This window comes from Lynx rufus, unplaced genomic scaffold (genome assembly GCF_022079265.1).
Source record: "Lynx rufus isolate CCGP_SWC_20201006 ecotype Redwood Valley unplaced genomic scaffold, mLynRuf1.p SCAF_3, whole genome shotgun sequence".
In the NCBI taxonomy this organism is placed as follows: domain Eukaryota; kingdom Metazoa; phylum Chordata; class Mammalia; order Carnivora; family Felidae; genus Lynx; species Lynx rufus.
In genome coordinates this window covers 91631264-91654324 of record NW_025814845.1, presented here as the reverse complement: position 1 = coordinate 91654324, position 23061 = coordinate 91631264, and the positions used below count along the sequence as shown (strand labels likewise).

Genomic DNA, 23061 nt, shown 5'->3' with positions numbered 1-23061 from the left:
GGTATTATAACCTTTGACAAGTGCTTTAGTTTCAACAACTACTAACAACAGACAATGACCAATGAGTGGTACTGAGCTACTGTAAGGTGCTTAAATAAAATTAGTTTTGCAGTTAAGAAACTAAATCCCACCAAAATACATGAAGACAGGTACATAGGAAGCACTTACAAAAAAAAAGGAATGTGAACACTGAGAATCAGCAAGTTGAGTAAGAAAATATCCTTCATTGGAGCAAACTGTAACACCCATCCTGGGGGAACATCTTGAAACACATATTCAATTTAACTCAATTAAACAAATATGTATTAAACAATTACTATGTGCTAAGTGTTAGATAAAAAGGAAATTCACTTACCCCCCCGCCCCCCAAATTAAAGGTTCATAGAAACCTTGGAAGGTCACTCAATTATCATGAGTAAGCTTTTAGGAATGTATCCCACATAATCTGGAGCTACTTGTTACATTACTTACATAGTATCATGATTATGTTGGCTTGTGGGTCTTCCCCAAGGCTGTAAACTGCTCAAGGGCAGGATGCCTTACCTTTTATTTGTAGCTGTTTGTCAGGGTCAAATGTGTAGCAAAGACTAAGTATTTCTTTAATTAAATGAATTAAAGAATAAATAGAAGAATGAATGAATGGGGTTTCTCCTCCACCTTTTCTGTTTGTCCTAAGGAGTTACCTAACAAAGTATAACTTTTATTACTTATTTTTGCTTACCGTCTCTAACTACTGCTGAACTATAAGGTCCATGGGAGAGAGATCTTTGTCCCAAGTGTTAAAAGCGTCCAAAGTGTTTGCTGAATGACCACTTATCTTGTTTTAAAAACTGCCAAGGGGAGAATTTCTTAAATTTTACTTAATAACCCTTCCAAAGTCACCTTAAGACCGTCCTCACTGAGACCAACTGAATCCTTTAAACATACATCCAACTGTTGACTATTCTGGATCAACTGAAGCATATTTAGTCATAATCTTCATAATAAGGTTTAGTAACTATTTACAGATATTTCTTTCCCTCCATTACAGTGTGTGTACGTTAGCTTTCCTTCATAGAGAAAAAAAAGGGAACGGGTCAGTGGGCAACTTGCCAGATACCTATTTTTAGTATTAATAAACTGCTGTCACCTCAACCAGTGAGGCAGCCAATCTCCTCAAATCCCTGGCCCACAGAAGTAGTTTCCTGACTGTAGGTCTTCTACAATTAGGCACCAAATGAGGCCCTCACTTCTGGATAAAGCTGATGGAACTACAAATGGTTTCTAGCCCAAGGAAATGAACCCCATTGCTGTTTTTAATATTCTGATAGGGGATCAAGATGCCAGTCATGAAAAGGCCCTGTAGATTCAGTTCTGAGAAGGACTTAAAATACTCCAGTCTGCCACTTTCCTGAATAAAATGATAGAGTTCAGTTATGCCCAAGGCTGATTCTGAGAAGATGGTTTTTCTCCCTGTGTTCAGAGCATCTGGTACATTTTACTTTGGTTAAGCAAAATAAAATGTTTAACTTCATTTATGAAAAACAAACTCAATACTTTTAAAAGTTTAATATTTTAATTGGACAGTTCATATGGCCTATTCAGTGGAAGCTCAGATAAGCAAAGTGCAATGAACAGAACGAAGTATCACACATAAGTCTCTGTATAAGTCAACATGAAAAGATATCCTAGATATTTGAAATGGAAAAAGCAAACTATAAAACAAGTACAGTGAGTCTACTGTCAAACAGATTTTCTTAAACTATTTGTGTAGTATTATTTTTGCAAATATTTTGTTTTTTGTAATATAAAAACAACAAAATCAATGATAATGTTCAAAACATTTACTAATTATTTTGAGGTTGATTTGTAGAAGATAATTTCAGCAAATAAGACGTTTAATGTAAAACTGTGGGTATACAATGTACTTGTCTCAAAAAAAAGTCTTATTTACAAGTTAAGGAACAAGGGTATTTTTTTTAATTAACGTAGGTTTCAGAAAAACATTCTTTATTATTGACTACCATAATAAAATGGATTTCCTAAGAAAAGTTCAAGTAATCATTGAAATCTTAAGAGGTGAACCAAAAGTGTTTTTTAATCATATTCAGAAAATCTAATATGTTTACTTGCTTGTTGAGTCTTTGCCAGTCTAATCTTCTCAGCTTTGGTGATTAACTATGGAGAAAGAAATTAGAAATCAGAAATCTTAAAAAGATAATTACGACTAGAAAAATCAGGTTGAATAAAAATTTTTTTTTTTTAATTTTTTTTTTCAACGTTTATTTATTTTTGGGACAGAGAGAGACAGAGCATGAACGGGGGAGGGGCAGAGAGAGAAGGAGACACAGAATCGGAAACAGGCTCCAGGCTCTGAGCAGTCAGCACAGAGCCCGACGCGGGGCTCGAACTCACGGACCGCGAGATCGTGACCTGGCTGAAGTCGGACGCTTAACTGACTGCGCCACCCAGGCGCCCCAAATAAAAATTTTTTAAGAGGGAAAGGTAGACAAAAGACATAAATTAAGCGTAGCTCAAATCAATATAGAAAGAACTGTTCAGGATTATGGCTTATTAAGTATAACAGATAATAAATCTTAGAATTACCTAAAACACTCAAATTTTAGTTTCACATTACTAAAAAAATTTCAGTTGAAAACAGCCACTCCATGCTGGCAATTTTTTTTAACCTTTTAGGAGGGTTCAAGACCCATATTGGTTAGTTGTTTCATATCCCCTTGGACTTGAGTATTAATTACTAAGACATTTCTTAAAAGATATGTGGTCCTAAATAATTATATTGTGCATGCGAATTCATGCATTATTGGAATGAGACAATATATTTTGGTCTGAGTGCTACACAAAGGTTTGCTTACAAATCTGAAGATGGAAAATATTCTACCTAGGGATCCACTCTTAAGAGAACTTATTACTTACCACAAATACTTTAATATTTTTAAAGGCAAATGAAATTGTATGGAATGTAGAAGACCGTTTAAGATGTCTAAATATTCCAAAAGTTTTCTTGATGTAAAAATTTTAAATATCTTATTGTAGCTTTGGAGGAAATGAAAATCTTACTCCCTTAAAAAATAGATTCTAGGGGCTCCTGGGTGGCTCAGATGGTTGGGCATCCAACTTTGGCTCAAGTCATGATCTCATAGCTCATGGGTTTGAACCCCACATCAGGCTCTGTGCTGACAGCTCAGAGCCTGGAGCCTGTTCTGATTCTGTGTTTCCCTCTCTCTCTGCCCCTTCCCTGCTCGTGTTCTATCGCTCAAAAATAAACATCAAAAAATAAAAAATAAAAAAAATAGATTCTAGTAATTATTCACCAGTTTTGTTAAAATGTTTTGTGACTGTGGCCATTGGTAGGAAGTCACTTTTATTTATTGTTTAGTTTCTTAAAGTGTTTGCTTAATATTAAAAGTTTACTTAAAAGTTAAAGTAGAAGTCAGCATAGAGATAGACCGGCTACACAAGTTAAAAATACAAGTACTTAAAGACAAAAACTCAAAAGATGCCAAGGTCACCAAACAGTCTGTTTATGATAGAAAACAGTAATAGCCACATGAGGACCACATTCACAAAAGTCATCAGCAAAGCCAGAACCAGGGTTTATATCTATGGAAGTAAAGGTTTATGGGATATATTTAAGATTTTATTACCATGGAAATGAAATTAGGGTGCCCCTGTATTTGTTGTTTTTGTACAAAGTCACTTCAAGATTAAACCAAAAGCCTGTTCCTCATTATAATTTCATGAATTCTGTCTTTACCTGTTGAATATCTGATATATCAGTAATCTGTAGAAAAAAGACCATGCTAACTAAATTTCAAATATGCTTTAAAAGCTGAGGATGAATGAGAAAAGACTTATGGTCTCCAGTAGCTGTTACTGCATTTCACCCACATGCTCAAAGTGATAGGGAAGACTACAAAGGCTACAAAGACTCGCCAGAAGGAATGAGCCCCTTTCTGGGGGATGCTTCCTCATCTTACTAATCTTTTGTGAGAATTTACCCATATTGATCTCTATATGTAAAAAATACTACCATGAGTATAAAACACCTTTTTTCTTCACCTATTCTCCTCTTTTAATATTGCATAAACTGACTGGGACTTAGGAAACTGTCCCTAGTTTCCTTCTGCTCCCCGACATGAAAATGCAGAACGAAGATTCATTACCAGTGCTTTTCTTCCTTCGCTCATGGACCAAACACTACAATACTACTGGGAAACTTTGAACTGTTGTATCAGAAAAGCGCTAATGTCATACTTTTTTAGCCGCTAATTTTTTTCTAAATATTTAACTTCCGTTACTATGGTGCTTGCTCCCAGGGATCTAGCTGTAGTGGCCTCCTTCCCTTTAAGGCTTCTGTGCTTTCTGGTGCCTCTGCCTGGAAAGCTATGCATTTAAGCTCTCCTGCTTGTATGCTCACTTTCCTAAGGTCTGCTCTAGTGTTGCTTTCACAGAGAACTTCCCAGAACCTCATGCGATGTAAAGATATCTCACAATACCCTTTAATTTGCTCTTTATACACAGCATTTGTCATCACCTGACCTAAACTGTTCATCTGCAAACTTCACGAAAACAGGGTATTTTGTTACTTGCAGCTATTTCCTAGAATGGTGGCTAACACAAATCAGCACTCAAAAAATATTAATTAAATGAGTTATCAAAAAGGTAGACTGACATACTAATTACTGTGTTTCCTGAAAAGTATGTACAATACCCACTTTGTGTGGTACCTTATTTTAATTACATGACGGGAGCCAACTAGCTACTTTCACATCTTCAGCTAGAATCCTATACTATTTATCAAACAAATCATGCTAAGGACAAGACTGGTGGTGCAACAGATAAATGAGATCAGGAAAAAACTTTCCAACTCAGTAACAGAGGCACTCATTGTGTTCCAATGAAACTTATAAAATTCCCCAGTTATTGTTTATTTCCTTGCCTCAAGTTTATTTATGGAGATTGGATCTTTCTGAAAAACAAAACTAATTCCTAGTTTTAAAAACATATACGATTTAAATGAAATTTCACACCAATTAGAATGGTAAATACTATTTAACAAAGTGATTTCATTTTAGTTATGAGCTCTGGTTCAATGATTTTAACATTTAAATAATCTCAAGCAGGCTTTGAAATTACCACCTCTTAGACCTGAAAGAATCCTTAGGGAGGAAGGAGGACTTCCCACATTTCAGCAAATTCAGTCTGTATTCATGGAAACAGAATTAACAAAGACCAGTAGGAAACCTCCCTTCAAATCATCTTAAATTCCAGTGAATCCTAGGCAATGCAAGGCCAATGAAAAACACTCAACAAACCTAGCACACAGGAAGTATTATGATTTTAAGTGTAACCAGTCATAGAAGAATGCATATCTTTTTAGATTCTTATTTAATAATACACATTTAAAATTTTTATAATAGCATTAGTTATTATGTACCCTTAATTTGTCCTAAGCACTTAAAGATGTACTACTATTTATAATAATCTGACTAAAAAGAATAAATGTGACAGCACACAAGCAACAAGTATTAAATTACTCAGTATCATTTAAAATGAAATTATTGAAACAGAGTCTATTTTACATTATTTAAAGTATTTAAGCTTGTTTGTTTCACTTGTTGACTACTATAGAGAAAAAGGAATAAAGCTTATCATTGCTATAACAAACATTAGGCATAAAGTCTCCCAATCTTATCTGTGGGGGGTCATATCTTAAAAAACTACACTCTTAAATACATTGTGTTTTTACCATTAAGACAATCTTTAAATAATCATTTACTACCAAACTATGATACATAGCAGCCAGAATTCAACACTGTTGAAATTAAACTGCTACTAACAGGTACAATAAAAGAAATGAAAACAAGAAAACTCTAAATTAAAATTATGTACCCTGTGGGGAAAATAATTCTAATTTCGTATATTTCAAAATCCAGAGAAACAAGTATTGTCTCTCATAATTTAAAATGCAGTATACACCATGTAAATCTTTATCGTGTATAGGAAAACCAAGGTTATTTTTGGACTACACATTACTGACTTCCAGAAAACATTCAACCTATTATATTTAAGCTATCAAACAACTATAACAACAAAAAACAAAAAAATGAATTGATTACCTTCTCAGTGCCTCTCTTCTTTTCACGAGGCTGATTAAGTTTGGCCTGCCTATCTACCAAAATCTTCTGCCAATACCTCTGCTCATGATCACCTTGAAAACAAACAAAAACAGTAATCACTGATACAAATGAAGAAACATATTCAAGGCATTAATCACACTTCAATAATAAATCTATAGCTGTCTGATTAAATACTACTTTGTACATGCTAGAATATGAATAAAAAGTTTATTAATCAAAATCAGAAAACACAGTACAATCACCTCTAAGTAAGAGTTATTAAAAAAGACTCTGACGTTTTACCAGAAAGGATCTCGAGATTCCAGCAGTGTTTCTTTTTAATTTCCATATATGCGTTTATTACTGCTTGAGCATCCTCAGGGGTTTTAAACCTAGCATGGCATTCTGTATCTCCTTCTAGCAAGTCCACATAAACAACTTCTGAGATTGCTGCCAAAGTATCCTGCATTAGAGTTCAGAAAGATTTTAAATAAATAATAGAAATGTTTGATAATAATTCTAAAATTATTCCCATGGTTGTGTTAGAATGTGTTACAAAAATAAGCCGTATCCAGTTTAAAATGAGGAGTAACTATCCTACTTATCATACACAGGGGTGCCTGGCTGGCTCAGTCAGTACAACAGTTAGGTGACTCTTGATCTAGGGGTTTTGAGTTCGAGCTTCATGTTGAGGGTAGAGATCATTTACATAATCTGGGCTAGAACTCACAACCCCAAGATCAAGAGTCATAAACTCTCTTGACTGAGCCAGCCACACACCTCTAAAATATACACAAATACTCTTAAAACCGACTTGGACAAAGTTGAAAACTCTAATCAAACCCTTTTTTTCAATCACAATCTTAGAATATTAACTAGAATAGGACTACTACAGAGAGACAACAGATTTATAGAGCAGGATGTACAAATAATTTCCCCTAGCCCCCACATCAAGAAGGGGATTACAAGTCACGGTATAGTTAAAATAAGGAATACAATTAAAAACAAACAAAAAACCCAGAATGGATTGGGGGAGAAGGTGCGTTTCCACTTATCTGTACAAAATCCCTTATGACTTAAAATATATGAAAAAAAATTCAACTTTTTCTAACAACTTGTGAAAAAAAACATTTCATGGGAGCCTACAAAAATCCTAGGTTCCTGAGTAGATCTATGGGAATATAGCTCAAGAGTTCATACTTTCTGATGAAATACCTCAACAATCTCTTCTAAACAAGTTGTGGTCCCCCAGCAAGGAAAAGTTTTACCTATAATGCCTGCTGTGAGGGCAAATTAACAAGATTCCTGCATTCCTAACCATTTTTTCCCAGCATGTTCTGTGGTGTAAACAATGCAATTATGCAAGAATGTTATATAATTCTTCATTCATCAACTTCCATTCAGAAAACCAAAGAAATTACTAGAGATTCCCAACTTAAAAAAAAAAAAGCACTTTACGCATCTGGCTTTACTTTTGACCCAAATTTCAAGCCTCAAAGAATTTAGATTACTTTTAGATGTTGGATTTTTAAGGTCTGAATTCTGTAACTGAGCAGTATTCTGGAAATATTATTTCACCCACAATATAAGAAAAGTTTATTAGTTAATAATAAAGAATAAGCAATAAAAACCTGAGAAGCCAGGGAGTAAGTATTAACTCAACCCTACTCTTAGCATATTGCCTATCTCAAAATTGGCACTTACTGATTGCTAATTACATGAAAAAAATAGAACTGGAGGGAAATATACTTGCCAATTCTTTCCACTTGTACTTGAGTACTAAATTTAGAAAGCAAGACAAATAATTGGTATGAAGTTAATGAAATGTGAATATATTAACTGGTAGTGTTTTGTAACTGACTTACCAGATAGACCCGATTACTACAATTCAAAATATTACCTATATATCCATTATAATGTTAGGCTAATCTCAGGACTTAAAACCATTCCTTAAAATGATAAATTAGCCTGGTAATCACATGGGCAAGTTAAATAGCAGTAAATAACATAATAACTCAATTTTTCTTCCGGCAAAATTTAAGTAACTACTAACTTTTAACGATGTTATGATTTTGTAAGTAATTTATAACTGATATACTTATCTTTTAGATAACAAAAGCTCTTTGATGAATATTACTGAATCTATGTTATTTCAAACAACAAACTTTTTCTAATTTTTCTTTTAAATCTTTTGCAACCTAATTCATTTACATCCTCAGTTTTTTACCTTTCTGATCTGAAATTCTGTATTGTTACCATACTCTGAAATATAAGTTGGTAATACCAATTTGGGATTCACCAAATCCCTCATCAACATCTTAAAGAGAATCTAAATTTATGTTAGTGACAGCTACAGGATTTTACAGGAAACAGGATTTCAGATAAAGTGTTCACAAGCTTATTTCAGTGAGCAACATCAATGGTCATGCAAGTTAAAAAATGTGACTGGTAGGAGTCTATGCAAAATCAAAACAACATACTAGATGACGATGAATGTCAGCATAACAATTGAAAATATATTTGCTATGAAAATATATATGCTATTTTACATAGGAATATGTCAATAAGAAAGAAATATGGTTCTGCTGTTACAAAAGGCTGTTAGAAGATCAAATAGATAAAGTGAAAAAAGATTGCAGAGCAATAGATATAAGAATGTGTACTGTAAATTATATACGACTCCGTATTTATTTGTACACGCATACAAAATTTTTGTAGCTTTTCAAAATATTTTACACTTTTCTGTAATTGTTTCACAGTTTTTTAAATTGTTTCACATTTTTAAACAATCAGTGCAGGCTGAAAATAGCAAAAAAAATTAATAAATAATATTAACAAAACCTTTTTTCTCCAAAAAAATCTTTCATTTCTTCCAGGAAAAAATTTCAATTTCCAAGAGGATTAACAGACAAAATTACTAAATTTACGTTAAGTTAAAAAATATGCATATGATATCCCCTTTGTTCCAAAATAGCTGTGACTTTCTTTAGGTCACAAAATCTTTTGGGAATCTATTGGAAGTTAAGAGCTCTAATGAAAACGAATTATGTTCGCTACAAAATCAGACAACAACAGACGATTAAAAATTCGTAGTAACTTCAGACCAACTCTAACGTTGACTAGATATTTAATACATTTTAGCATGAAATATTTTCTAAAATAAATTTTCTCTGAAAATAGATGTCCCTTTAAAGGAATACCAGGAAAGCATTTTACTAATTTATTCTTTTAAGTTATAATGACTATAGTAAGGCTTACTCATTCAACTACTCAATCAACCGTTAACGGCACCAATAAAAATAAGCCAAGTGCAGTTCTATAGAAAGATGTTTTAAACTGAGCTTACTGCAAATTTCATCTAGCAGGGAATTTCAGACTTCAGATTTTGCTTCAAGTCAAATACAAGAGTTACGGTAGAATCAAATCTAGACATAGTTTATTGCAGAGGAACAAATTCTAATTTTACTTGCTTTGTTTTCCATATGCAAAACATTTTCACATGGGGAAGTTTTAAAAAGGAAAGAGCAACAACTATCCTCAACACACAAAAGCATTACCCTGACTTGTTTCCTGCCAGGCAGAGGCTCAGTGCTAATGATCTTCACAATCACGCCACTGACAAACTGTGGTCCTGTTGCATTAACCTTTTCCTGGGGACAACACTCTTCACTGTTTGCTGTTGATTTGAAAAGGAAAGAGAAATAAGCCTCTTACACTCAGTAATTTAGTAGGCCCACTTTAGAAGAACAACAGTAATTTCTTCAGCTGATTTAAGTAACCAATTTTAATTTACTTAATGTAACTGTAAAATAAGTTATTCTGGTGTCATACTGCTTACTGCAGATTACCATGAATAAAAATACCCAAACCTTTACTACTCTAATTGCAGAGCCTGGTTAGAACACTTGTAAAACCTTAGAAAAACTCCCCCTTTTTCTTAACCAAATAATAGAGTACTTTACTTGGTAAACAGCCACAGAACAGTATGTTAAGAACATTCAACAAACATTATGATTAAAATGTGAAAATTTAAGATTTTCAATTTGTAAGAATTCCAAATATGTCCTAATAGGATAAAATTACAGACGGAAATTGTAATTTTTGTTTCTACAAACTTGCTCAATTGATAGACACTCATCACTAATTCTGATTAATAAAAACTGTAGAGAAAACTTAAGTAAAAAAGACACTTTCTTTTTTCTTTTTTTTATTTTTTTAAATGTCAAGGGCTTGAATTACAAGGGGCTTGAACATAGGACGCAGATCCAGAGACCCATGTTCTACTGAACCAGCCAGGTGCCCAGAAAAACAGGAGTCATGAAAACGAGCACTTCAAATATTCTTATATCAAAAATAAATTGCACATTTATGTTTTTAAAAATTAAGGTTTATCCTGTAACTCAGAAATAGTACATTAGTATATAAACACAATACAATACTACAAAAACTATTATAGTGGTATTTACTTTTTTCATTTTCTATTCCAGAGTTAGGAGCTACTCCATTTGTTTCCATTTTTGACTCCGATTTTATTTGGGATATTGTTTTTTTTAAAGAAGACATGCTGGCTTTTTGCAGTGCTAAATACTCTTTTTTCAAATCCATCCATTCGCTCCTGTAACGAAAAGAATGTACTTTTGAAATAGTGAAAAAAGATGGTCAAATAAAAAGTTATTATCAAAGTATATACATTCACAGTGCCTTGTAATCTTTTCCTTCTTCAAACACATACGTTGACACTACTTCTGGAGTCCTAAGTCCATCCAGTAAATATATAAAGGGGAGTTCCATCTGACACAACATTCAAATTAAATGTTTTAAATTTGACAATTCAATTCCTGAGTATGTTTCAAATATTTTCATTTATGAAAATAAAAGTTTTGAATTAATTAACTAGTAACAATTAGTCATCACTAGGGGGAAAATGGCAGATTACTATTTAGAGATTATTTGTTAAACTGCTTCCAATTTGGGAGATAACATTCCTTAGCATTTACTTGACTCAAAAGGAATTTCTAAGAAGAAAAAAAACGCCCCATGGAAGCAATTTATTTATTTACATGCATTTAACATGTAGATGTTTCTTCAAACAGCTAGAGCTCCTCCAGATAGAAACACAATGCCTCTCCAGGCTCCACAGGAGCACTCATTGTTACTCTAATCTATGCCATCAAACAAGCAGATAGGGTTTTTTTTTTTTTTAAAGAGGATATCTTGTGGTAATGGTCTTAGCTGTTATTATTGACATCTGTATACTTCAAAAAAAAAAAAAAAGTATCCAGACCCACCCAGGATCATACATTCCCAGAGAGCTGATACATTAGAATAACAAAAACCTCTTGTAATGATTCTCTGAGATAAAAAGGCAAGAGGAATTCAGCAGTTAAGAATAGTATAAATACAAGTGCCTGAAGTCCTTGCCTTTTAACCTTCAAGAGGAGGACGGGGCACTTCGAGAGTACAATTCAAGAAGGGTCAGAAAAACTTTCTTGGCTAAGGTATGGTTTTTTGCCTTTTCTTTTCTTTTCCTACATGGCTTCCGCTTCTTGTGTGGATGGACTCCCTTTAACTTTAACATGGAAGTACTTTCTTTGACTTTTAAATAGTAAGTGCTTCCATGTTTTAGTAGAAGTGAATCCAAATCATTCCTCTGAATGTAACAAGGCAAGTTCCTTATATAGCCCAAGGGGAGCCCCTTTGCTTTAACATGGGGGTACCTGCTGTGTAAAACAAAAGTAAGTGCTTCCATGTTTCAGTGGAGGTGTTCCCAAATGGACACAACTTTTATCTTGATCCGGCATCTTCTAAGCTTATTTTACAGGTTAAGGAATGGTAACTTTTTCACATTTTTACAAGACTGGGCTCCCCACCACTTAAACGTGGATGTACTTGCTTTGTATCTAAAAAAGTAAGTGCTTCCATGTTTTAGTGATGGTAAGTCTTACTTTTACATTTTAGAAACTTACAAGGCTTATTAAGCCTCACCGAAATGACCATCTATGGTATATTTAAGCTGTACCCTTAAAACTGTTAAGGAACACCCTCTACTTTAACATGGAGACACTTGCTGTGACATGATAAAAATAAGTGCTTCCATGTTTTAGTGTGGTGGTTCCTTTCAAATCCTCAACTGCCTTATATCCATTATGTGTGCAGATCTTGGCTACATGCCATGACTGTTGCTAATATGCAACTCTGTTCAATACAAATTGGAATTGCACTTTAGCAATGGTGATGGCGTGTGCCAATTTTCAACTACAGAATCTGTATCATCTACTTACTTTGAAAGTACTCTTAAGGGTATAACCTCTTCTCCCATTTTGTGCCTCTCTTTGTGTTTTTTCTTATGCTTCCTTTTTGCTTTTAAAAGGGATCCATCTTTTACATCTCCAGTATCCTTTTCCTCTTCAGTAGAGACTTCTAAATCTTAATATCAAAAAGTTAACTTTAGGTAAATAAGGATTTCTTAATCTCTCAATTTAATTGTAGATAAATTAACCTTGAAGTTGTCAATACCTTTGTTTTCTTTGGGAACCTCTACATCTTCTTTTTTAATGTTGTCTTTCTGCGTTATTTTCTTTACTTTTAACCTGGGAGTTGGGTGTTCTGCTTCTTCAGAGATACTTCTCTTCCTCTTCCCCGTTCTGACTGAAGGTAAGCTGGATGCTTCTGCTCTTTCCCGTTTTTTCTTTTTCTTTGACGGTGGCTTCTGGGGTTCAGTAATCTCTACTTCAGATCCCTCAGATGTGGTCCTGGATCTTTTCATTTTTCCTACAGTCTCTTTACTTGTGTCAATGTTTGACTCTTTGGTCTGGATATTGTCCTCTTTCTTCATTCGGCCTTTCTTCTTCTTCTTCTTTTTCTTTTCTTCTGTAACAATGTTATCATTAGTGTTCATTTTAATTCAACTACGTTTACTTAAATATCAATATTAAGTTACCTGATACTCCAAGGACAGGAATAGGCTTATTTTTTACTGTCTTAGGAAATATGCCAGGTTTTCTTGGTGCTTCTTCTGGTGGGTTGTTAAGAAACTGAAAACCAATAAAATTTTGTTACTATTTAAAAACACTTGCTAATTGTTTTTGCTTTTCTTTTTAGGTTCGGGACCTACCTCAATAGCTTTTGCTGCTTGTTCTTTTGTTTCAAATTCTACAAAGGCAAATCCCTTTGGATCTCCAGTAGATTTATAATGTGGTATACTTATATAAACAACATTGCCACATTTCCCAAATACTCTTTCAATCCAGCTGTGATTAACATTTTTGGGAAGTAATTCCTACAAGTGAGAAGCAATATTAAAATAGAAGTACTTTTTCAGGGTCAATAAATTTTTACTTGTAAAGTTAGAATGTTTCTGTCATTCTTTTGAATGCCAGCACTGAGCTTTTAGAAAATAAGGTCTCACCACATACATACCACATACACTGTCCGCTCATCCTCATCTTTTGGTCGTTCACCTAAAGGCTTTTTTCTCCTGATTCTGGTGCCTTCTAAATCCAGCTATGAAATAGTTACATGAGATTAATAACTGACATAATAATTCCATGATATAGTTGTAATAATTCTTACCTCTACAACAGATGAACTTTTCAGTGCTCTGGCTATTAACTTTCCATCTGTGGTCAATTTTTTCATTTTGTTGAAAGACACGAGAAGTGATATATCAACATCTAATGGAAATGCATAAGTTAGTATTACAGAGAATAATTGCATTTTGGTAAAATTAATCACATTTCCCTCCTTTCAACTTTAATTAGTAAAATGCCTTATGAGTATTAATGCACTAAGCAGACAGCATTCAAGAAAACTCAAAAAACACTGAAAACTTTGCTCTACCCACTGAGCTTGCAAGAGCTCAACCACACAAACATGGAGCCTGGGTGGCTAGTTAGGTTAAGCCTCCGACTTTAGCTCAGGTCATAATCTGCTCTCAGCACAAAGCCTGCTTGTGAACGCGTGTCCCCATATCTCTGCTCTATCTCTAAGATAAAGAAAAAAATATAGGATGTGTGTCTCCAGAATTAACTGAGATCTTTGTCTTTTAACACTAAAAATCTCTTCTAAAGCAAAAGTGAGCTATAATAGTTTTCACGTGTAAAAACTAATGGATTTGTATGTATAGTATATGGTATATATCACAATACAAAATATGCTACCATTGTATTTATGGGAAACGTTGTACAAGTTTAAGGCAGTTCCATTCATTATACAGTGAAGTAAACTTACATCCATCTCTGGACTTTTCTATTTGTTCTCGAAGAAATCTATCCTTGTGAAGATTTGCATCTCCAAACCAGAAATCCACTTGCTTAGCAATATCTGCAAGCACTTGTTTAACTCGTGACCGTTTCTTTTTTTCTACTTCTTTTTTCTTTTCAGGGTTTTCTTCTTCCATTGCTTTTTCTTGATTTCCACTTTCAGCTTCCATTCCTGTGTACTGAAAAAAGGTTTATATCACATGTAATAATAGGAAAATATTTAGGTTACCCTTTTTATTGTCTGAAGGGTTAATAGACTCATTCAGCTGGCAGAGAACAAACCTTGGGTTAACACTTGTAATTAGCTGAGAAAACTTTCATTGTGTTTTTTTTTTTAAATCTCTTACCTGTTCACTTTTCATTGGCCTTTTTACTTTCAAAATAATTTACAACCTATGTCATTAATTAGCTTAAGCTTTTGATGCATTTTAGTTCAGGGCCAGAATGTTCTAGTATAGCATAAAATCTCTACCAACATCTATATCTCACCAAGCTACACTTCTAAATCAGTATGTCAAATTATAAGATTAAAGTCTCAGACATTCTCCATCTTAACTAAAAAATACAATCTCCAATGAAATAAGTTGATCTTGGTTTTCATTTTTAAATGTTTTTGTTTTCAGTGTTTTCTTAAGTAATCTCTACACCCAAAGTGGGGCTTGGGGGCTTGAAATTACAATCCTGAGATCAAGAGTCCCATGCTCTATGGACTAAGCTAGCCACGTGCCCAGAAATGTTAATTTCTGTTCATTAGAAACAGAACTGGCTTTCTCTTTTCCAGGTGACCTTCCCATCCCAGTGTTTATTTCTTGGGACAGCAAACCTCTTTCCTTGAGTTACTTTGCATGTATCTTCTTTGTTATCTAGCTCTTCCTTAAAACCTGGTTATCTAGCTCGTCCTAAAACTGGTTTTCTAGCTCTTCCTAAAACCTGGCTGGCAAATCTTCAACTGAGGGCCTTCTGAATTTGCAGTTCCCTTCCAAACACTTGCTGCCTAGATAACATGGCTTGCTCCCTCACTTGCTAAAGTCTTGTTCAAATGTCACTTCATTTAAAACTGCAAATTTCTGGATACCTGTATCTCCCTTGCCTTACTTTTCCTTCATTGCACTTATCTTCTAACATTATTGTACATTAAAAAAAATGCTTATTTATTTGTTTTTAGGAGTGGTGAGGCAGAGAGAGAGGAAGATAGACAATACTAGGGAAGCTCCTCAAAGCCTGACATGGGGCTCGAACTCATGAACCGTGAGATCATGACCTGACCTGGAAGTTGGATGCTCAACTAACTGAGCCACTCAGGTGCCCCTACTGTACATTTTTATTTATCCTTCCTAGAATGTAATATTAATGAAATCAGGTTTTTGTCTGTTTTGTTTACTGATGAATTCCCATTCCCTGGCACACAGTAGTCCCTCAAAAATTTGTTGAATGAATTGTGGCCTCTTCACTGAACCACTAGAAGTACATACACAAAAAGAAGTAAATGAGCAAAGGCTTATTAAATCGGGCCTGCGGTGAGATTTATCTCTGTAACATAGTTTTCCCATATTTTATTTCCCAGGCTCCCATAACTGTTTTCTTGGGACACAGGAGAGTGAAGACATATGGGGAGAGTTTTATCTGATTGCACCAGGGTGGGAGCCACTATTGGTTGGTATGCAGGCCTTGGACCTATGCGACCAGAATGGCATACTAGATTGATAGGAAACAGGGGCTAAGGCTTTTACACATCAAGGTGACCCAAAACATTCTGGTCTGTTATCTATGGAAGTCACACACGTCTGTTGTAATGTAAAGGGGGGAAAAGTGGATTTGGATTAATTGCTCAGTTTGAGTAAGTGCTGGGGCCGAGACTCCAGATGAGATGAAGATGCTGTCCCTACTGTATCTTCTGTCTTTATCCTTCTTTAAAGCTCAGTGTACATAGTATTAAAGCCTATTTCTGTCTCTTTGGCCTGTCAGCTGGAATCAGTTACTGAACACCAATGCTGCAGACAGTAATAGAAATAGAAAATGTGTTTCAAAGTGACACCCAGTAAGAGAGTACAAGCCATTAATGCATTTCACTTCAAATCTCCAACTAAACATGCAATCTCACAAAAATCAGATGAGTATTTTGGCATTTTCAGAACAGGCTGGAGCTGATTGACCAAGTACCAATTTTGAAAATATACAAGTAATGAAGTATTTATTGAGATACATATAAAAGAGTTACTTGTCAGAATTAATCATTAAAAAAAAAACAACCCAAAAACCAATCAGGTGTCATTTAGTGCTGAATAACCACATTCTTCAGCCCATCCTGTGAAGCTTCCCTTTCCATCATTCTAGTGAAACTGAAAACAGTGATCTCCACTGACTACTGGACCCCTAAGCAGCTCTTGCAGTCAAACTCCCTCTTTGAAAATATTTTCATCTGGCTTCCAGGAGAGTTTTCCTCCTTCTCAATTTCCTTTTCTGGACCATTCTACTCTGCTCTACCTTTACATGCTACCCAGAATTGAATTCAGTCCTGGGCTCCCTTCTTATCTCCACACATATCCTTTCTGAGGGTCCCAGGCTTTACGCTGTTTAGCTCTATGCTGATGTTTCACAAATCTATATTCTCCAGCCCTTACTTCTCCCATTAGCTCCCCCCATTCCAATATTCAATCATCCATTTGACATCTTCACTTATCTTCCTGAACTATATATATCTCATGTGGAAAATGGCAAAAACCGAACGCTCAAATTTTAACAAACCTCTTTTTGCCTTGTTTTCCCCATTCTGGAAAACACCAATCACAAAACTGTTGAGAGGAAAAATTCTGAAATCCTCCTTCTTTTCCTCATATACCACAACAAATCCATTAGCATTTTTGTTAGCTCTACCTTTATAAAATATATCCTGAATATGAATACTTTTCATTTATCACCTGGTTCATGCTATCATTGTGTCCTGTCTGAACTACTACAAGAACATAACTTGTGCTTGCTTCTACTCTTCTTCCATTATCACCAACTCTCCAGACAGCAGCCAGAATATGTAAACCAGAGATGTCAATATCTTGGACAAAGTCCTCCAAAGGATTTTTAATCACACTCAAAATCCAAAATCCATAGTATGCCTAAGCAGTATGCTCTCTAGCCTGGGGATATCTAACTTCATTTCTTAACAATTCTTTCCAACAGGTTCACTCCAACTACAACATATCATTCCTTAAACATGCTAAGGCCATTCCCATCTCAAGGCCTATGCTCTTGCTGTTTACCTTCCCTGCCACATCGCAGGGATTACTTCCCTGTTCATTCAGGTCTCCATAAATGTCAGTTTCTCAAAAAGGCTTTCTTTCACTCAATCTAAGATATTCCTTACCTGGCAACTTTAACCCCACCTATCCCCTCTGTCACCACTTTGTATCCTTGTATCTTCTTGGAGTTATAATTTTATTGTGTCTACCCCACTAGAATGCAAAAAACTATGAAGGTAGGGACTTGAGCTTGATCACAACCTAAGCATTTGTTAACTAATTATTTAAAAGGATCTCTCATACACTGCAAAACGTTAAGCACTTCAAGTTCTTTTGAAAGGGGGTAGGATTATAATTTAAAAATACGCGGAAGCCAGAAATTATTACATAAGGATCCAACGTTAACTTTCCTTTTTGTAAAAACTCCAAATTAGTAAATGGCATACTATTAGCTCTCTAGTTCCTTTCCTTGTCAGAGCCACCATCTAAAGAAACAGTGGACAGAATTGCAGAAGTGAAGAAAGTCACGATTACCCCAAACCAGATTTTTCCTATCATTCTCATCTCAGAGACCCTCCTCATTCCTTTTCCTAAGGATTATTTTTGTGACCCGAATAATTAAGTTCCAAAACTCTTGCCTAGTGTGTATAACATATGTCTGCAATTTCGATTTTTAAAAAAAAAAAAATTTTTTAACGTTTTATTTTTGAGACAGAGAGAGACAGAGCATGAACGGGGGAGGGGCAGAGAGAGAGGGAGACACAGAATCGGAAACAGGCTCCAGGCTCTGAGCCATCAGCCCAGAGCCCGATGCGGGGCTCGAACTCACAGACCGCGAGATCGTGACCTGAGCTGAAGTTGGCCGCTTAACCGACTGAGCCACCCAGGCGCCCCTGCAATTTCGATTTTAAGAAATATATCCTCTAGATAATCAAATACATCTCTGTTATTAGAGGAAGATATGGATGAAACATAAAGTAACAAGATAGGATTCAATTTAACTTTCCTATGCAATGGCTGCTAGAAAATCAGGAAGTTACACGGCAGTACTTTTGTCACAGTCTTGATTCTCTAACTCTACCTTCTCACTCCCTCCATAAAACGTAACCATTATTATTACCATTATTATTACCAACTTCTGGAAGGGCTCTTTCTCTCCTTCCAGTGTGTTCACAACTACTGTCACTATAATACAGGAACAGTTTATAAATGGTTCCAGAAGTCATCTATCCTTCTCAGAAGCTGTGTAACTTGTCCAAAACACAGATCTAATTTTATGATTTTAATGTTACAACTTTCAACATTAAAAATCCTTTAGCACTTTCTTACAATATGCAAGTTTAAAAAATTGGTAATAAAAAAATAAAACTTAAAAATTGGTGATGAACCAGTGACATCTAACTGGCTTCTAAACAGGGGCTCAAGGAATAAAAGTTACTGTATGACAATGCCAGTTACTTTACATATATTGTTTTAAATCCTCAGTCACAATCAGGTAGTTTCTTCCAACTTGTTTTGACACAGGCTTAAAGGTGAAGTGAATTGGCCGAAACTAGCTAGGTAAACAAGTTCTGGTAAATTCGACTCCTATTAGTAGAACCTCTTGTAGTCTGTCATCATTCATTCTATCTTCTGACTCAGATATTCTTATCCTAAAGTCCAGGGAATTTTGGATGGGTTTCAAACATTCTTGTCAATTTCATGAAATTGTTAAAAGATACATTTTAAAAAGAGAAATCTAAATATGTGAATATAAAATGAATACACATCAAATATTTTAAGTAATAAATCACGGAACTAGTTAAGTAGGATTTTTTATGTGTGTGTTCTGTGTTAGGAAACAGTTAAGTATTAAAAACTAGCTCAGGGGGTGCAGAGCTGGCTCATTCAGAAGACCATGTGACCCTTAATCTCAGGGTCATGAGTTTAAGGCCCATGTTCGGTGTGGAGCCTACCTAAAACAAGATAAATAAATAATAAATTTAAAAAATTATATAAAATACCAAATCGAAGGAGAATTAAAATAAATAAGCAATGAGGAACACTGAAATGAATTTGTTAATAGGTGTAAAACTGGTTACGGCAGTAATTGCAAAATTAATTTAATTCCAAGACTAATTTCCATTATTATCGTTTTCTACAACTTACACAAAGTAAAATAACTCAATGACAATGAAAGAGATAACCTAGACAACACATACAATATAACGCTTCTTGGCCGTTTCAAGGTTCTTCATAATTTCCCTACAAAATTATACGCAAAATATTTGGACATGTACATGAATTTTCCTGGGAAACTCATCCATAGCTTTTATCGTTTTTGGAGGAAATGGTGTGTCAAAAACGTTAAGTTCTAGTCACGGCTGACCACCCAACGATACCAGAACTCCCTTGCCTGTGTGCAAGTTCTTTTTACCTTACTTGTCTTATAAACCTCTATTCAATTTTCAAGATCCACGTTAAATGGCATCTTACTCTCTATAGCTTTCCAAGACCACTTCTTCCTTAATTAACTGCTACCTTACTTTCCCTAAAGGGCATCTATGAACGCACTCAGTACACTTAACACTTCTACTTTGTTAGCTCCTCTCCGTAATTGATTTTCGACATCCTTTGATGACAAAAACTAGAATCCTGAAAAAGAAAATGACTTAACTTCACAACACAAGCCCTCACATTCGCTATCGTTTGGCCGCCAAGGCTCAGATCGACGAAGTAAGGTAATTTCCACTTTGGCTACGGCCCCCCTCAGCACCCGTCCTTTCGCAAGGACGTCGCCAAATGCTGGGCGGACCCCCAACCTCCCAACGCCGGACAATACGCGCCCCCAACCTCTGAAAACTGGAACTACAAGGGCTGCCAAAGCATTTCTGCGCGTGCGCACAGAGAACTAGCACAAGCAAACTGATGGGTTTGCGGGAGGGGGGCGAGGTGAGAAGAACGATAGATAAAATGGACTGCATGAAAAAAGAGAAACTGAGACCTCGCTCAACCTGACCAACACTATCTACAGTCTACTTGGAACTTACTCCGCTCAATTCCCAACACACAGGGCTGGGGACTGCGTCTTCCAACCTTTTCGTCTCTAGATCCTTATGGTCCGGGTTTCCGCGTCATAGGACGAGCGACACCGTTCTCCCGTACGCCTCGGAAAAGACTAGCACGGAGACCGCGCGTCCGTCGCTTACGTCACAAGCGTGAGCTGGCGCAGGGGGCGGGGCGTCGGAGTACGCGGCTGGCCTAGGCTCTCAGCGAAAAGTTTGGCCGTTTGAAAATGCTGCTTCTCGTGGGCGGGCCAAGTATTGGGTCCTGATTTGTTCCGGTCGCGGGCTAATGACGTCACAGTTTTTCGCGGGAGAAATTCGAAAGTGGATTTTATGCAATGGACCGGTGAAGTGTTTTCCCGGGATTGAGGGTGGATAGGCAAGGGGATTTTGAGCGAGAGGCAGCGTCACTGATTTAGGGCAAAGAGTTAAAAGAATCTGTTCCGCCAGAAGCGGACTGGTCCGGGTGCCGTGCGGACCACGTTTGGGTAGTGACTGTCGCAACGTGCTCCGAATCCCTGTAAAATTGCTGCCTCCTCTTCGCCGCGTTTCCAAGCCTCCGCTCTGCAGTTCCCGCATACGTGTAAGGACCAGGGAGGGTTTTTCTGTTTGTTTTTAGGACTGACAAAGGGTCAAGTCCTTTGTCAGTCTCATTGCCACTTGGTTAACACAGGATCATGGTAATTACTATCTTGGTAAATGAAGTGTGGGCTTCTTTTGGTTACTTGGACTGACTGGTTTCTTAAACAGGATATTGGGTTCGAGACTCCAACTTTTGAATCTGAACCATTTATGGATTCTAAAGGTCCTGCTTGTTCCAGAATAAAAGACCAAAAAAATCTTGTGGTACTTAAAAGGAAGTGGTACTCATTTTATTGAGAACACTGAATTTTATATATGAATGTACAAAGCAGTGTAAGGATATATGAGTATATATGTGTGCGGGGGGTGTGTTTGTATGTGTCTGGTTATATAATCATCACACCATCTGAGGGCTCCATACCACTTTAAAAGTTTTCCACATTAAACTTTGACCCTTTAGTGGATCAACACTTGATGTGGTTAGATGAAGACTTTAAGGAATTTTTTTTTCTTTTCAAAATGTTATGTAAATTATAGTTAATTAACATACAGTGCAATTTTGGTTTGAGGAGTAGAACTCCGTGATTCATCACTTGCATACAACACCCAGGGCTCTTCACAAATGCCCTCCTTGGTACCCATCATGCGTCTACTGTCCCCCACCTTCCTCCCTCCATCAACCCTCAGTTTGTTTTTTATCCTTAAGAGTCTTTTATGGTTTGTTTCCCTTTTTTCCCCCCATCCTGTAAGTCTCTGACTGACTTATGTGGCTTAACGTAATACACTCTAGCTTCATCCACATCGTTGCAAATGGAAAGATTTCATTCTTTTTGATCGCTGAGTAATATTCTATTGTGTGTACATGTATATATGTATAGATACAACACATCTTCTTTATCCATTCATCAGTTGCTGGACATTTGGGCTTTTCCCATAGTTTGGCTATTGTTGATGTTGCTATAAACATTGGGATGCATGTACCTCTGAATCTGTACTTTTTTTATCCTTTGGGCAAATACTAGTGCATTTGCTGGACTATAGAGTAGTTGTATTTTTAACTTTTTGAGGAACCTCCATTATGTTTTCCAGAGTGGCTGCACCAGTTTGCATTTCTACCAACAACTCAAGAGGGTTCCCCTTTCTCCACATCCTGGCCAACACCTGTTGTTTCTTGTGTTGTTTACTTTAGCCATTCTGACAGGTGTGAGGTGGTATCTTATTGTGGTTTTGATTTGTATTTCCCTTATGCTGAGTGATGTTGAGCATCTTTTCATGTGTCTTGTTTGCCATCTGAATGTCTTTGGAAAAATGTCTATTCGTGCCTTCTGCCCATTTCTTAACTGGATTGTTTATTTTTGGGGTGTTGAGTTTGATAAGTTTGTTATAGATATTGGATAGTAACTCTTTATCAGATATGCCACTTGCAAATATCTTCTTCCATTCCGTAGGCTGCCTTTTAGTTTTGTTGATTGTTTTCTTCCCTGTGCAGAAGCTTTTTATCTAGATAAAGTCCCAATACTTCACGTTTGCTTTTGTTTCCCTTACCTTCCACAATGTCTCTAGTAAGAAGTTACTCTGGCCAAGGTCAAAGAGGTTGCTGCTTGTTCTCTTCTAGGATTTCGATGGTTTCCTACCTCACATTTAGTTTTTTCATGCATTCAAATTTATTTATTTATTTGTTTGTTTGTTTATTTACTTATTTTAAGAGAGACAAACATGGCATGAGCTGAGGAGGGGCAGAGGGAGCTAGAGAATCCCAAACAGGCTCTGTGCTGCCAGTGCAGATCCTGATATGGGGCTTGATCTCACGAATTGTGAA

At 35.9% G+C, this 23061-nt stretch overlaps 1 protein-coding gene across 2 annotated transcripts; it reads right to left on the bottom strand.

Annotated features, from left to right (window-relative positions):
* Nucleotides 1-1536: 1536 nt before the first annotated feature.
* On the bottom strand, nucleotides 1537-20771 carry LARP7 (La ribonucleoprotein 7, transcriptional regulator). Of its 2 annotated transcripts, none has more exons than XM_047091545.1 (13): nucleotides 20646-20771; nucleotides 14352-14562; nucleotides 13695-13795; nucleotides 13542-13625; nucleotides 13237-13401; nucleotides 13063-13156; nucleotides 12639-12992; nucleotides 12404-12548; nucleotides 10589-10737; nucleotides 9680-9798; nucleotides 6426-6585; nucleotides 6123-6214; nucleotides 1537-2157 (listed from the first exon to the last, which is right to left on the bottom strand). In XM_047091545.1, exons 2-13 carry the CDS (start codon nucleotides 14551-14553, stop codon nucleotides 2077-2079), a joined length of 1746 nt encoding a protein of 581 aa, XP_046947501.1. In that variant the 5' UTR covers nucleotides 14554-14562; nucleotides 20646-20771; the 3' UTR covers nucleotides 1537-2076. The 2 variants fall into 2 exon arrangements, with proteins under 2 accessions (XP_046947501.1, XP_046947502.1); XM_047091546.1 differs by having other exon boundaries at nucleotides 12639-12989.
* Nucleotides 20772-23061: the final 2290 nt, after the last annotated feature.

Bases quoted from the DNA above. Each gene is read 5' to 3' on its own strand.
- LARP7 (XM_047091545.1), bottom strand. From the start codon at position 14,553: ATGGAAGCTGAAAGTGGAAATCAAGAAAAAGCAATGGAAGAAGAAAAC. The intron at 12,993-13,062 runs GTAACTTAATAT...ACATTGTTACAG, and splicing joins TCCTGTCCTTGGAGTATCAG to AAGAAAAGAAAAAGAAGAAG. The intron at 2,158-6,122 runs GTAATCAATTCA...CTTTCTCCATAG, and splicing joins AGAAGAGAGGCACTGAGAAG to TTAATCACCAAAGCTGAGAA.